Consider the following 13,694-nt stretch of genomic DNA (forward strand, 5'->3'; position numbering starts at 1 on the left):
TGCAAATCTTTATTTTTAATAGCAAGTCTCTCACAGCTACCTGCAGGAAATAGCAGATATGCAAAATGCACAACAGGGTTTTAGCTACATCAGTAGAGGATGCTGAAAGTCTGATGAGAGTAAATGTAAATGTGAGGAACAGCTGATAAACTGATGTATGAAAAAAAAATCCTTTAATGAAGAACAACATCTAAGGCTTGCTCTAGGGAAACACTGGTGAGTCAGATACTGGTGGCAGGCTGGTGTTAACAGTAAAGCTCTTGGTTTGACAACAATTAATCAAGAAATGTCATGCAGAAAGTGAGTGGTGACAGAGAAGGAACTGATGATATGCAATTAAAAGTTTGGTTTTATAATGCTAAGTACGTTTCAAATATTCACCATGACATATTGGGTCATGAGAAAATCAAAAGAAGTCCTGGAAATATCATACACATCAAAAATAATTAAGTCTACAGTGGTGTGTTTTATTCCATGGTTTATATAATTTACTCCTTTGTGCTCGATAATCTGCAGTCTCGTCCTTTACCATGTCTATATCAGTAATTTTAAAGACAGATTACTTAATGGACGGAGGAACTGTCTTATTTGATGATTTTATTCTTTTCCCAAGGCCCCCTTCACTCCATTTATTGAATGAAATCAGTCATTCAAGTCTCAGACATGGCTAATCATTTTTCACTCTCTTTGTGTGCACTGATTACCTTCACTCCTTCCATCTTTATCTATTCTGGAAGTGGCCTCTCACCTCTGTCTTCCCAGCCTGCCAAAGCATCTGAGGAGCCAGCTCAGTCAAAAAATCACATCACACTTCTGATTATTAAGACAGAGAAGCAAAAAAGACATTTATAAAACCTAATAATGCAGAATTCATAAGTACCAACCTTCATGCATACATATGCAATAGATATTCTAATACATAATACTTTACTTCCCAGTACCATTGCTCATAGTAAAACTGAAATATTGGAATAGCGATTAGTGAAATTTGCCGTTCGCTTCCTGTGTAACAGATCACAGAAAGATCATTAGTATTCCTTAAAATTTCTCAAGGATAATATTCAAACCCATTTTTTATCTGAGCCAACGGAGATGTTTATACTGATCATATCTCTGACTGTTTTAACAAACGAAGGGCTTGAATGGCTGCAAACATTTTTCGTTTTGTTATCCTCAATTGAGTAATATCTAGATATTCTTTCCATTGGTGAAAAGAAATCCAGTCTGCTTAATTTCAGGTTATGAAAATATTCATTATCGTTAAAAATTCATATTACAGAGAAGATGATGTAAACTTTTCTTTGGTTATAAATCATTTGTGAGAATTTCAACTACTGAACTCAAAATGCTCCTATAAGTAATTCGTAATTTCACAGTCACTGATGTAAAACAATCTCCTCTCTATTAGTTTTATCACTCTTTATACAGGACCCAGAAACAATTCTGCTAGACTGTTAAGTGAACTGAATAGATGAGCGTTACAATTTTCATTTACATTTTGCCTTAGTTTTCACATCGGCTCCCCGTTGGGTTTAATATCCAATCTAAACTTCTCAATGCTACTTACTTTGGGCAGATTTGGTTTCCCCCCTCTTAAACATGCACTACTAGTCGTCATGTCCCACACGAGCCCCTTATGAAGAAAGACAAATCCAACAAATGTCAGACAACTAGCACCAGCAAAGACCAGCTGTTCACCTCATGTTACCAAATGTTCGCATTTGAGCAAATGGCAAATACTACAGGGGTTAATTTATGTGTAAATCCTGAGCTTTGAGTGCAAATAAAGGATCAGAATGTGGGAGGCTTTTCAGTATTACTCTACTGAAACAGTCATGCCCACTCATAAAGAGAGTCTCAAATCATGCGTTTACTGATTAGACTCTACCAACTACATACAAAACAGATACTCAGAACACACAACCTGAAGAGATAGAATATTCTACGATTGACCAGAAGAAGAGAAATGACATGTTATGTGTGATCAAAATCTTTGGTTGAGAAGTGCTGATATTTAACTTGCGATGTCTGTATTGCTCACCGCCAGGTCTCGCTCATGCCTCCAGATATGTAACACAGAAAAACACAGGCCATCAAATGAGTTCTGTACCTACGAGTTCATCAGAAGTTTCATCACATACTCCGGCATTTGGGTCTTTATATAGCTTAAAGGATAAAGAAAAGTGCACATACTCTAAACAAGTAAGCATTTGCTCAATCCCTGCCAGCATATGGCATACATTGTGAATACAAGAGCAAGACACATTAGGCAAAAGGCTCAAAAGCACAATAAAAATACATTTAATTTTCCTAACATGCTTAAATGCTCTAACATGCTTTACTTCCTGACAGTGTCAATATACAGATCAATATATCACCAGTAAGAAAGGCAACAACAGATATGGTGTGTGATTACAAGATAAGATTACAAGAAATGATTCACAGTCTTGTCAAGGAACAAGGGAGAACAGAATAGTTGCCACAAACAGGAAAGGCACTGGGTTTGAAAGTTGTTGCTTTTTTTGTTTTTATATTGATCGTAAATAGGCAGATTAACATTGAGTATTGAAAGAGTTGGGAATGAAACAGGACAACAAAATGTTGAAGTGCATTTAACAGAATGCTTAATTAGCCTCTAAATACACACATCTAGAGCTAGAATTGAGTACTTGCAAAGTCTGGCCACTCAAAGCATGTAAGAAACAAGGTTTTCGTGGTCTAGTTTTATTTTCATGGTCAAATATATATTTGTGATGTTCTAATTATCCAACTGTTGTGGATGAAATGTTAAAGACAACTTCACTCATTGACCTCGTGTCCTCTTTGCTGTACCTTTACTTGCCAGAACAAAATTTCAACAGACATTATGTGTGTGACAATAACTTTCAAAGAAAAAGAAGGAACTATTAAAAGACTCCAAATGATCCCACAGACACAGTGTTTTTTTATTATTGACCTACACTTCTATCTATATTTATTCACTCTTCTACACTAAATGTGGAGCAGGAGCCCTGGGCAACAGACAGATGGCATCACAGCCATTTCCATCACCTTGCAATGACTATTTTACCTGCTTATTTATGATGAACCGAACACAAATCGGGCAATTTGAGAAAAGGACAACATCAGGGAATACAGGTGGGAGAAAATAATATTTGGGATTGATGAATGGAAGTGCATTCACTTCCAAAAGCCAATTTATCTGCAGGATTTATAAAAAAAAACAAGACTGATGAAAGGTCTAACAAGGACACCAAACTATTTGCTGTGACAACTGAATCCCTAGGTGATAATGTCCTTCTGTGTGATAAAGCAAATACATGTTTTAAAATTAAAGTTAGTTCTAATTTAATTCAGGACTGCCCCATTAAGGCTTAAAATATATAACTCACAACATTAAGTTGATAGCACAACTGCAATTGAAGCCTGCTTAATGTAATTTGGCTTGCTCTGCATTTTACTCCTCGTTCTAATTTGAGATCCTTGTAACACCGGGACTTTCTCAATCTCTAAAACGGTAAAAAAGGTCAGTCATTCACATTTTTGGAGAAAACCAGTCAAATAAGTGCAATCTCTCAGTCAAAAGACACCAGACATGCTTTGTCTTTAAAGCAGCTCCAACTTCCAGTCAAGTTTCCATTGATCAATATCATTTGGTTCTTCAGATTTCTTCAAACCATCTTTAGGACTTCCACTTTGTTGATGGTGGTTTATCTTACCCCCTTATCTCACCTTAACTCTAATGACCATAATTTTTTATGAACCCTTCGAAATTTGATACTGGTACAAATGGAAACCCCACATTAACCAGAACCCTAACCCTGTCCAGCTGTAACTCTAATACATTACCTAACGCTCCGACTAAAAGTTGGACAAGTTTGGGAGTGGTTGTGTTGGAAAGCCTACATAGATCAATTTGGGGTCAAATTTCTATCGCTCTATCTCATTCAGTTCTTCAGATAAACAATTTTGAAAATTGTCACTTAGGTGATTGGTACTGGTAAAGATTGTAATCCCTTTAACTGACCCTAACCACAATGCTGACCCTGTATACAGCATTAACCTTAATACTAAATCTAACTCCAACTGAAAGTCAGAAAACCTTGGCACCGCTGGAAAGCCCACCCATGTTGGGGTCGGTCAAATTTCCAATGTGCTATCTCATATGGTTCTTCGGATAAATGATTTGGAGGTTCGTCACTTTGCCCTTTGAAGTTGTTCCAGAAAAAAGTGGGGTGGGGGGCTTACATTCAATAAATCAATTGTTCAAGCATGCAATGAGATTGTTGTCATACGAGAACTAATTTGACTTTTGGACATACAAAATATTAAACCTTTCAAAAACTACAAACCTTTTTAAAAATAAACTCAAAAACGTGTTTTAAAGCAGGAACTGTAAATTGACTGATGAATGGATCATAAGCTGCAGGATTCTTAACTTAGTGATCAGAATCAATTAACAGTAGCTGAATTTCAGCACCTTCCATATGTCCAGGCCACTGGCTTCTGTCTCTTCTTAGAAAACAGTGCAATTGCCTTTGAGCTCAGAGTGTTATTAATAGCCCCAGCACAACAGTAGGGGGTATTAACTGTCCGAGGGTTAAGGTGGCATCATGGTTCAGAACAGTGCAAAACCATGCTGCCATACCGGGCAGAAAAAGGCTGCCATTTTTAGAGATGGTTCTCCAAAAGAAAGGATGCTGTCATTGTTCAGCTTTAAACAATATGAGGAATACAAGTCTGTTAGACAGCCAGTGGATGGCAGTGTTAACTTCAGAAATGAGGGGGAATGTGCGTGTGTGTGTGTGTGGGGGGGGCAATTTACCTACTCATTTTTTTTTCGTTAAACCTCTCTAGTTAACAAATGACAAATGATGATCGACATTGCAACAAAATCATCCAATTTAAAACATAAGAGAAAATTGTCCTCTACATTTAACCCATCATAGATGAACCATGAGCAGTGGGCAGCCACTTTAATGGTGCCGAGGGAGCAGTTAAGTGTTCAGTGTCTTGCTCAGCAACACTTCCACAGGCTAGGAGGAGGTCGAGAATCGAATCAGGATCTTGGTTGCAAGGCAACTGCTCTTACTAGCTGAGCCACGGCACCCAAAACAAGTAATAAGTGATTCCCCGGGCTTGCTTGCATCAGCGCAACAAACAAGGACACTATTATGCAAATTCAAAGCCTAGTGCACTAGCATAGGGAGGGTACATTTCTGCTTCTGCGCTGTGTTGATTCTAAAATCAATTTAATCAAGATTGAATTTAGAGCATTTAGCAAATGACTTTCCTGTTCTTATCACTTAGATCAAAATGTGGTATCTGGTTCACTTTGATTTGTTTAAATATAGTGTTCTGGGGGGGAAAAAAAAGTGTATAACTCAGTGCTTTGCATTGGACTGGTTAACTGGAAATCTCAAGTTGTCTCAAAGGTGAATTAGTTTAATCTGTTCATGTGTGGAAATACTTGGACAGTAGCCTATACACATAAACACAAAACAAATAAAAGATAGCACTGACTTTGACAATTCCTCTTTTGAAGACAGAGGGAAAATGTAATCTGCGCTGTGACTACAATTACTGGTTAATAGTTTCCCAAATAAGTTCTGCACAATTATTCATAATTACTGGATTTGATGTTGTTAGACAGCAGTCAAATGTGTCATATAAAATTAATCGACATAAATGAAAACTAGTAAGTAGCTTTGCACTCAATATTCTACTCGATTACGTTCATGTTTCTTAAATAATGCTGAATGTTTATACTTGACATTACTCTGTAGTACAAGAGTTGTCTGGAATTTATTCAGAGAACGGTAGCGTGTGAACGCAGTTGTGATCACCTTCAAACACAGATCAGCATGCACGTATCCAATTAAGATTGACGCCATGCCTTTTAAGACTGTTTTTTACAGCTGAGGAAGTACAAACATCAACCAGAAGAATTTAAGTAAAGCAATACACAACCCAGTAAAACACTTGCTCGTTCTTACTTTTAAAACAACCCTTCTTCACTTCAAAAGCACACATCTACTACAAAACTGTGAGGCCTCTGGATTGAGTGCCAAAGAAAGAGCCAATTAGGGGGTGTCTTTCAGGGCAGCAACAACCAAGAATCAATTCACTGCTGCAGCAGCTACACTGCAGTGAATGGTCTGAACTGGAACAAACACATGAACACATGAACTACAAAAGCTTTAGGCATTACAGTTAAGGGTTCTACAGAATTGACTACCATTCAGCAGTGTTACTGCTGAGGAGATCAGCATGGATACTGGAGTTTCCTAGTGGTTTTGGAGTAGATACAGTCAATCGATTAACTAGTGTGTTTTCAAAGTGCTTGTCCAACTTCCTAATGTTTCACATTGGTTCTTTACTCTGTTTTTATGAGTAACAAACTATCCACAGTGACAAATTGGTTTTCTGACGATAACGATAAGTTATTCAAGGATTAATTAAACTAAGATGACTGTAAAAGGCTTTTTGAGAAATCATTGCAAAGAGCCCATCTATCTTTGAAAGCACAGCTTACAGAGCCTCTAACAGCGGTGAATATCCACTAAATGTAGCATATTAAACTACGCATCATTCCTTGCTCACAGAAGAAAAAAAAAAGTCAGCAAAAATTACACTTCAGAAACCATATACACACTCCACGCTCAGATTAAAAAAATATGACTTGAAAGATGCATTTGCTTTAAAAAATTGTAAACTCAAGACAATCACAATCCATGTGACAGTGACTGCACAGTGCAATTCCGATTTGGTTGACCTTAAGCAAATGACTAGTTCATGGCTGCCTAAAAGAACTGAGAAGAACTTTGTAAACACAAAGTTAGTCATTGCAATCATAGATTAGGAGCTGAACCTCTGGAACTGACTCCATCCTGTACAGTCAGGTGAGTGAATGACACAGGCATCACATAGAGGATACAAACAGATAAAGAAATCACTTACTGTGTAGCATAAGGGAAGCTTATTTGTATTGAAATATTACAAAAGTTTCAGGAGGCTCATTGTTGAGTTAACTCAACTGCTATCCTTTAATATAAAATTGAATATTATTTCTCTTTAGGTCTGTAGCACTTGCCTTGTCTTATCTCTTTACCTACCTCTATCAGTTCCAATCTTCTGTAAATGCACTCAGTGACAGGACCCTGACTTTAGTAAACACCAAAGGCCACTCACCCAAAATCTTTCATCAGGTGAACAATAAAGTATGGGCCAGATACTTTGAAAATAAAGGGCATAGAGTGACTGCATAAATACTGATACATGATTTCATAAAGAATTATTTGTGTTACACAATAATCAATAGTAAATCAAATTTTGATCATTTAAAGCTATGCCATTATTTAGAACATTGATTTTAAATGATAGGGGTTTGTTAAAAGTGTCAATAGGACAATCATTCTATTAAAAAAAGAAAAAAAGTTATCAGTAAAATTAAGTTCAACAACATTGGAAGCAAATGGGTTAACTGTAAACATTCAGTACACCTCAGGCCAAAAAAAAAAGGTTTGTGGGCTTGGCAGACCTTACATTCAGCATACAATTGCACAAGGTTCAGTCATTCAGTTTCTCACAGACTGTCAGCTTCAAACCCAGACCCTCTCGGTACAAGGTAAGCAAAAAGGCTTGCATGATAACATTTTCTTGAAAATGGATGGGAAAACCGAATGGAAATATTTGAAAATTGTCCTGTAAAATAAGGGAAAGGTTGATCCCTGAGTGATTATTTTATTTCATCCACAGCTGGTATGCGAACCATAGTACTGTTGGTGTCGTGGGTAGTGGGGACATCACTGGTGTTGCCAGACCCTGACACAGCTGGAGAAAAGGTGACTGAAGAGCCTATTCCATGTTCTGAGGGGTGCAGCTGTCTACATGATGACTACAGTTTGGAGCTCAACATGTATTGCAGTGCCCGTAACTTGACGGAAATCCCTGCCGACATGCCGCCTTCCACTCACTCTCTCTGGCTGGACAGCAACTTTTTCACTTCACTCCAGGCATCATCTTTCAAGGATCTAACAAATCTAGACTTTCTAAATCTGCAGAGTGGTCAATTGGTCACACTTGACTCTCAGGCTTTTAAAGGACTTGGGTCAGTAGCACACATTCATCTTGAGCGAAATCGCCTGAGGGTGTTACCGGGTACGATCTTCCAGAACACGCCCAACCTTGCCTCACTTAGTCTACATAATAACCAACTGACACGTATCGAGGATAGACTGTTTTCTGGGCTCTCACACATGTGGCTTTTGAATCTGGGCTGGAACTCTATAGCAGTCTTACCTGAGACAGCTTTCCAGGATCTGCATGGTTTAAGAGAGCTCATTCTTGCTGGAAACAGACTTGCTTACTTGCAGCCACAACTTTTTCAAAACCTGGCTGAGCTTAAAGAGTTAGATCTCACTGGAAATTATCTCAAAGTGATCAAGACTAATGTGTTTGTTAAACTCACTAAACTTCAAAAGCTTTACCTTGCCCAGAATCAGATTGTGACAGTGGTTCCAAGAGCCTTTGTAGGCATGAGGTCACTGAGATGGCTGGATCTTACAAACAACAAAGTGGCCACTCTCCATGAGGACACTTTCCTAGGTTTACACAGTCTTCATGTGCTGCGTCTATCCAACAACTCTTTGACTGGAATAAGACCCAGGACTTTCCGTGATCTGCAATACTTAGAAGAGCTGCGACTCAGCTACAACAAAATCAGAGGTCTAGGGGACAGGATCTTTGAAGGCCTTGGTCATTTGGAGGTATTAGAGCTTGAGCACAACCAAGTTCAAGAGGCCCACTTGAGTAGTTTTACGGGCCTCTCTCACGTAGCCGTCATCAATCTGTCTGGAAGTTGCTTCCAAAGTCTACCGGACCAGGTGTTCAAAGGCCTGCCAAAGCTTCACAGCCTTCATCTGGATAGAGGCTGCTTAAGTAGCATCACAACCCAAGCGTTCACAGGACTTTCTGGTCTACGGCGACTTTTTTTGCAACACAACAACATCTCAGTGGTGGAACGCCAGAGCTTTGCCAACCTAGTAGGGCTGTTAGGCCTAGACATGAGTTTCAACAATTTGGATGTTCTAACAGCCAACACATTTGCTGGTCTGAAGAACCTGGAGTACTTGCTTTTATCAAACAATGAATGTCGTCAGTTTTTGCAAAATGGCACAAAGCTAGTCCTTCCAAAGCTGCGCTATCTGGATCTGAGGGCAAACTTGTTGACAAGCATATTGCCTGATTTCTCAGACAGTATGGAAAAGGTTTTGCTCTCTGGAAACCCCTGGAAATGTGATTGTGGAGCTCTTCCACTCAGAAACTACAGTTTAAGGAATCCACTGATCATTCCTCGCCAAGTGGAAACCCATGCAGAAGGTGAAGAGCCGGACACTACAATCACGATATACAACAACATTACATGTACCATCCCACCGCGTCTGGCTGGTCAAGACCTGAGAGATATTGACAATATCGTCTTCCAGTCGTGCTAAGCAGACTTGCATTGACAGAGTCACAGAAAAAAAGTTGTTAAAAGGTGCCACCACAAGACCATGATAAGAAATGTTTTCATAATTGACACTTTAAGATCTTTAATTTCAAAATGAAAACTGGTCTCATATTTTTGCTATATAGGAATATTGAAATTTAAATAAAAGCATTAAGAAAACTTATTTTTCAACAGCTTTAAGTTGATATCTGTCAATGTTGAATGTCTAATTGTGAAAATTCTACTACTTACGGTAAATTATGCCTTTGTAGATATCTGAATTGTAAGAATAACAAATTGAATATTTTTTTATTTTAATCTTAAGATGATATAATCTGTTTCTATGTACACTATGTTTAGTAAGCATTAGGACATCAGCATCAAATTTACATTTTGATAGCACTTCTGAAACTCTGGTCTGGAAGATTTTCAAGAAAGATTGTCATAAATGACCAGAAAAAAGGAGGGTGGAAAAGAACCTTCTTTATGAGAATCTAACATCCTGTAGCCCTGATTCCTTTTTTGCCTGTGTCAGTTAACAGTAGACCGCTCGGTGCCTCCATTGTGTTCAACTAACAAAAGTCTTCCTCTTAAAATCAGAGCAGCGTCGATCAGATGCGGTCATACTCAGGAAACAGGCCTCAGTTCAAGCAGTTCATACCTTAACATTTTACCAACATTTAAATAGTTTGGCAAAAAAGAACCAGCAAAAATGTATGAAAACACCTGTGATAATTATCTTTCAAATGTAACTGAGGTAGGGGTTTATAATAATTCTGAGCTAAAGGTCAAATGACCCTGTCTTATGTTGCTCAGCTACTTGACAACGGAAAGATATAGTCAATACTTGTTCTATCACACCACATGCAAAACTAGCAAAACAAAACAGTTGCACTTAAACATTTATGATTAAACTAAGCTGTCAAAGAAATTGCTATTTGGTTTATTGTCTTTTTAACTTATCTGGGTGTTTAGTCACTGGAAAAATGTCAACAAGCAATGAAAAAAGGCAACACCTATGGCAAGCACTTTGGTTTCTTTCCAATAGTTTCTTCTGTGAGGACACAACTAAAAGTAAGTACAAAACATAAAGTTTCAAAACCCGTTTGACGACTGTTAGGTTATTAGCCTTCATTCAAAAAGAAAACAAATGGCCTGAACTGAATTTAATTCCGTACCTTTATGTGACATGATTAGCATTCAATTCACCCGGTGTGTCCAAAATGAGCAGGGGAGCGACACACACGCAGCTCGATGCTAGTTTGTAACGTTTTCCAACACAAAATAGGTCCTGTCACATCAGAGACAGCGGCAAACTTTTATGATAAATAACTGTAAATAAAGTTACGTAAGATGGATGTCCAAGTAGATGTGTTGACCGCAGTGGCTGTGGGGACGCCGACAGTAACTCGCCGTTTGGTTTCTCAGATTTCCTACGGGCCGTAAAGGCAACTAATGTGAACCCCGTTGTCAAGGGCAACGAGGCTGCACGAATGTCAGCGTTTCATATGTATGCCGTTGCAACCCAGTGTTTGGAATCTAATATCTAAACTTTAGATATTGACACAAAATACCCATAATATGTGAACTGTAATTTACAGGACAATCGATTACCTGTAGTATAAACAATTCTAATTTGATGCTGTGGGGAGACTCACGTCAGGAGCTACAGCATTTGTTGTTTTTTTGTTTTGTTGTTTTCCCACTGGTGTTGAGAGTTGCAAATAATAGATATAGACTTAAAGAGTCAAGCCAGCTGAGATACTCTCTACTGAAAAAAATAAAAATAAAAAAAAAAAATAAAAAAGAAGCTGCACCTTGAAGTCTTGAAGTCCCCCAATATATTGATTTTAAGTCACACTTACAGAAACTTGACAAGTGGGATTTGGATGATGGATGGTGAACTGCCTTATGTTGTTGCTATAGTGACTAAGGAAAAAGTCCCATGTATTTTTTTTTTTTTTGAACAAATATGTAAGAAATGTTTGTTTACTTATAAGATGGTTTTGTAGTTGTTCATTCCTGTATAACAATGTTGAATAAGTAGTTTCTCAAATATTTTAGTTTCAGAAAGTATTGCCATGTGTTCTCACTATTTGTGATATTTTGCCCCTCATTTTTTTCAAAATAAAATTATCTAGCGCCTCCCAAAATCTGATTTGCAATCTGTGACCACACGTTGATACACAGTGATACACAGTGGAGGAAGAGAGGTACAGATAATATCCTATATTGGAGATTATACAGTTTTATTTTCTGTGCTCCCATGGATACCACTGGGAATATTCTGTTGCTTCTGTCAAACCTATAGATGGTGATAAATATCCCAAAAAGAAGATCCAAGAGAAGGTACAAATGGAAATGTTGAAAGAAAACCCAGGAGGACCTGTACAATAAACATTGTCTCTTGAGAACACCGAATGTAAAAAACAAAAAAACGAAACAGAAAGCATGAAGTTGAATAATAAAAGGTCTCCATAGAGAACATTTAAAAAATAGGAGAAGAAGCATCTATTTTCTTATTTTGTTTGGCACGTTTAAAAATAAACATCCTGTATCAACCATGGTGTGTGCATGATTTGGGCCCGACAGCAGACACAGAGAACTTCAACAAATCCTGATTGAACACAAGAATGACATATAACTGACTTAAACATGTACATTATATTACTTTATATTACAGTCATTTTGCAGACGCTTTTATCCAAAGCATCTTACAAAAAAATGTAATCTTTATAATGTCACTAGTACTACAAAAGTCAAACTTCTTACCCTTCATTGTTTCAGGGCAAATATTTTATTTACAGGAATCTTGATGACAGATAACTTCTGGAGGCAAAACACACTCGCACACACATACACCAGTTTGTATGGTCAGTAAACTAAACTATGAATTCCTGCCAAAGTGTGTCATCAGAGGTTGTTTGTACTTAAGACACTAATGTCTCACCTTGTCTGACCTTGGCTGGACTCCTTCAGATTCAAATGAGAACTTCAACAGCTGAGGATTAAGGATATGCTGGTCTGGATTGTTTTGGCAGTGGCTTGCAATTCACCTAAAGACACTTTCTAATTGCCAATGATGAGGGCTCAGATGTTGTACTTTCTCTTGTTGGTTCTGCAAAAGGGGAACGTGCATACCCATAAAGCTTTCCTTAGCCACATCTGGAGATTCCACTCCTTGCCAGAACCTACCTGACCAGAAAATATTGCAGGAACGATCTACCGTTGTATCAGCCATCCCATTGCCTTATATTTCCACTTTTTTTTTTAAATTTCTGCCACTTACCACAATATTGAGGTTTGTAACTGAGATTACACTTATTTCCCAGAAGTCGGATGATTTGACATTCTGTTGATTAATTTCTGCTCCCCTTGCTTTATTTTAGGTCACAAAAAGTTCACAAAAGGTTTTTTCTGGCAAAAATTTGGAAACCCAGGAGGGTCTTTTTGTGGGACCACACAAGAATTGCGCATGGAAGTAAGGAGTCAAAAGCCTTGTTTGAAGCTTTGTTTTGATCTTATAGATGTTACAGTACTGGTTTCATGTTAACTTTCTTTTTGTTGTGTCGCTTGCCTCGGGAAGAACGCAGTGTTTTGTTTGGATCCACCATAACATGCAATACCTCCAGCTCATCCTGGACTTGGGACTCTGTGTGTGTGGTCCGCGGTTCCTCTGTAGGAGAGGATGAGTAATGGTAATTTTCCTGCAGGCTCATTAGTCAGTCTGGTGAACATGATGCCCCGGCTGTAACACTGGCCCAGAATCAGAATAATCATATTACATTTCTGTGTTGAATAAAAATAATCTATAAAAAAAGTCTCCATCTGTTTCCTACTGCAGGTGCTGTATCTATAACCCCTAAAAAACCCACTCAGAACAACCAGTCTGTGCCTGCTTTCACTGTCTGTGGGTCCACAGGCCACAGGAGATTGCAGGATTTAACAAATGGCCTTCTGGCAAAAGTTCCAACTTCCTTCCTCTGCATTAACTCCATTCCTCTCCGAGGGTTTGCTGAACAACCCAAGCTTAGGATGTTTGGTCAACAGCAACATAGTTTTAATGGTAACAAAGTTTTGCATTCAACTGTTACATCTTTCATTTTTTTGACAAGAATCTGACAAGAATAAAGGATGATAAAAATGGAAATTATGTCCAAGGTGACATCATTAGTTCACTGCAAAGTCACCCGCTGCTTGG

The 13,694-nt window shown here is 38.1% G+C and overlaps 1 protein-coding gene across 1 annotated transcript; it reads left to right on the forward strand.

Moving 5' to 3' along the window:
* Window positions 1-7,566: 7,566 nt before the first annotated feature.
* On the forward strand, window positions 7,567-11,302 carry igfals (insulin-like growth factor binding protein, acid labile subunit). Its single transcript, XM_086175737.1, has 2 exons — window positions 7,567-7,627; window positions 7,759-11,302. Exon 2 carries the CDS (start codon window positions 7,764-7,766, stop codon window positions 9,495-9,497), a length of 1,734 nt encoding a protein of 577 aa, XP_086031863.1. The 5' UTR covers window positions 7,567-7,627; window positions 7,759-7,763; the 3' UTR covers window positions 9,498-11,302.
* Window positions 11,303-13,694: the final 2,392 nt, after the last annotated feature.

This window comes from Fistularia commersonii, chromosome 28, assembly GCF_037954325.1.
Source record: "Fistularia commersonii isolate RoL2024-O1a breed Wild chromosome 28, RoL_Fcom_v1.0, whole genome shotgun sequence".
NCBI lineage: Eukaryota > Metazoa > Chordata > Actinopteri > Syngnathiformes > Fistulariidae > Fistularia > Fistularia commersonii.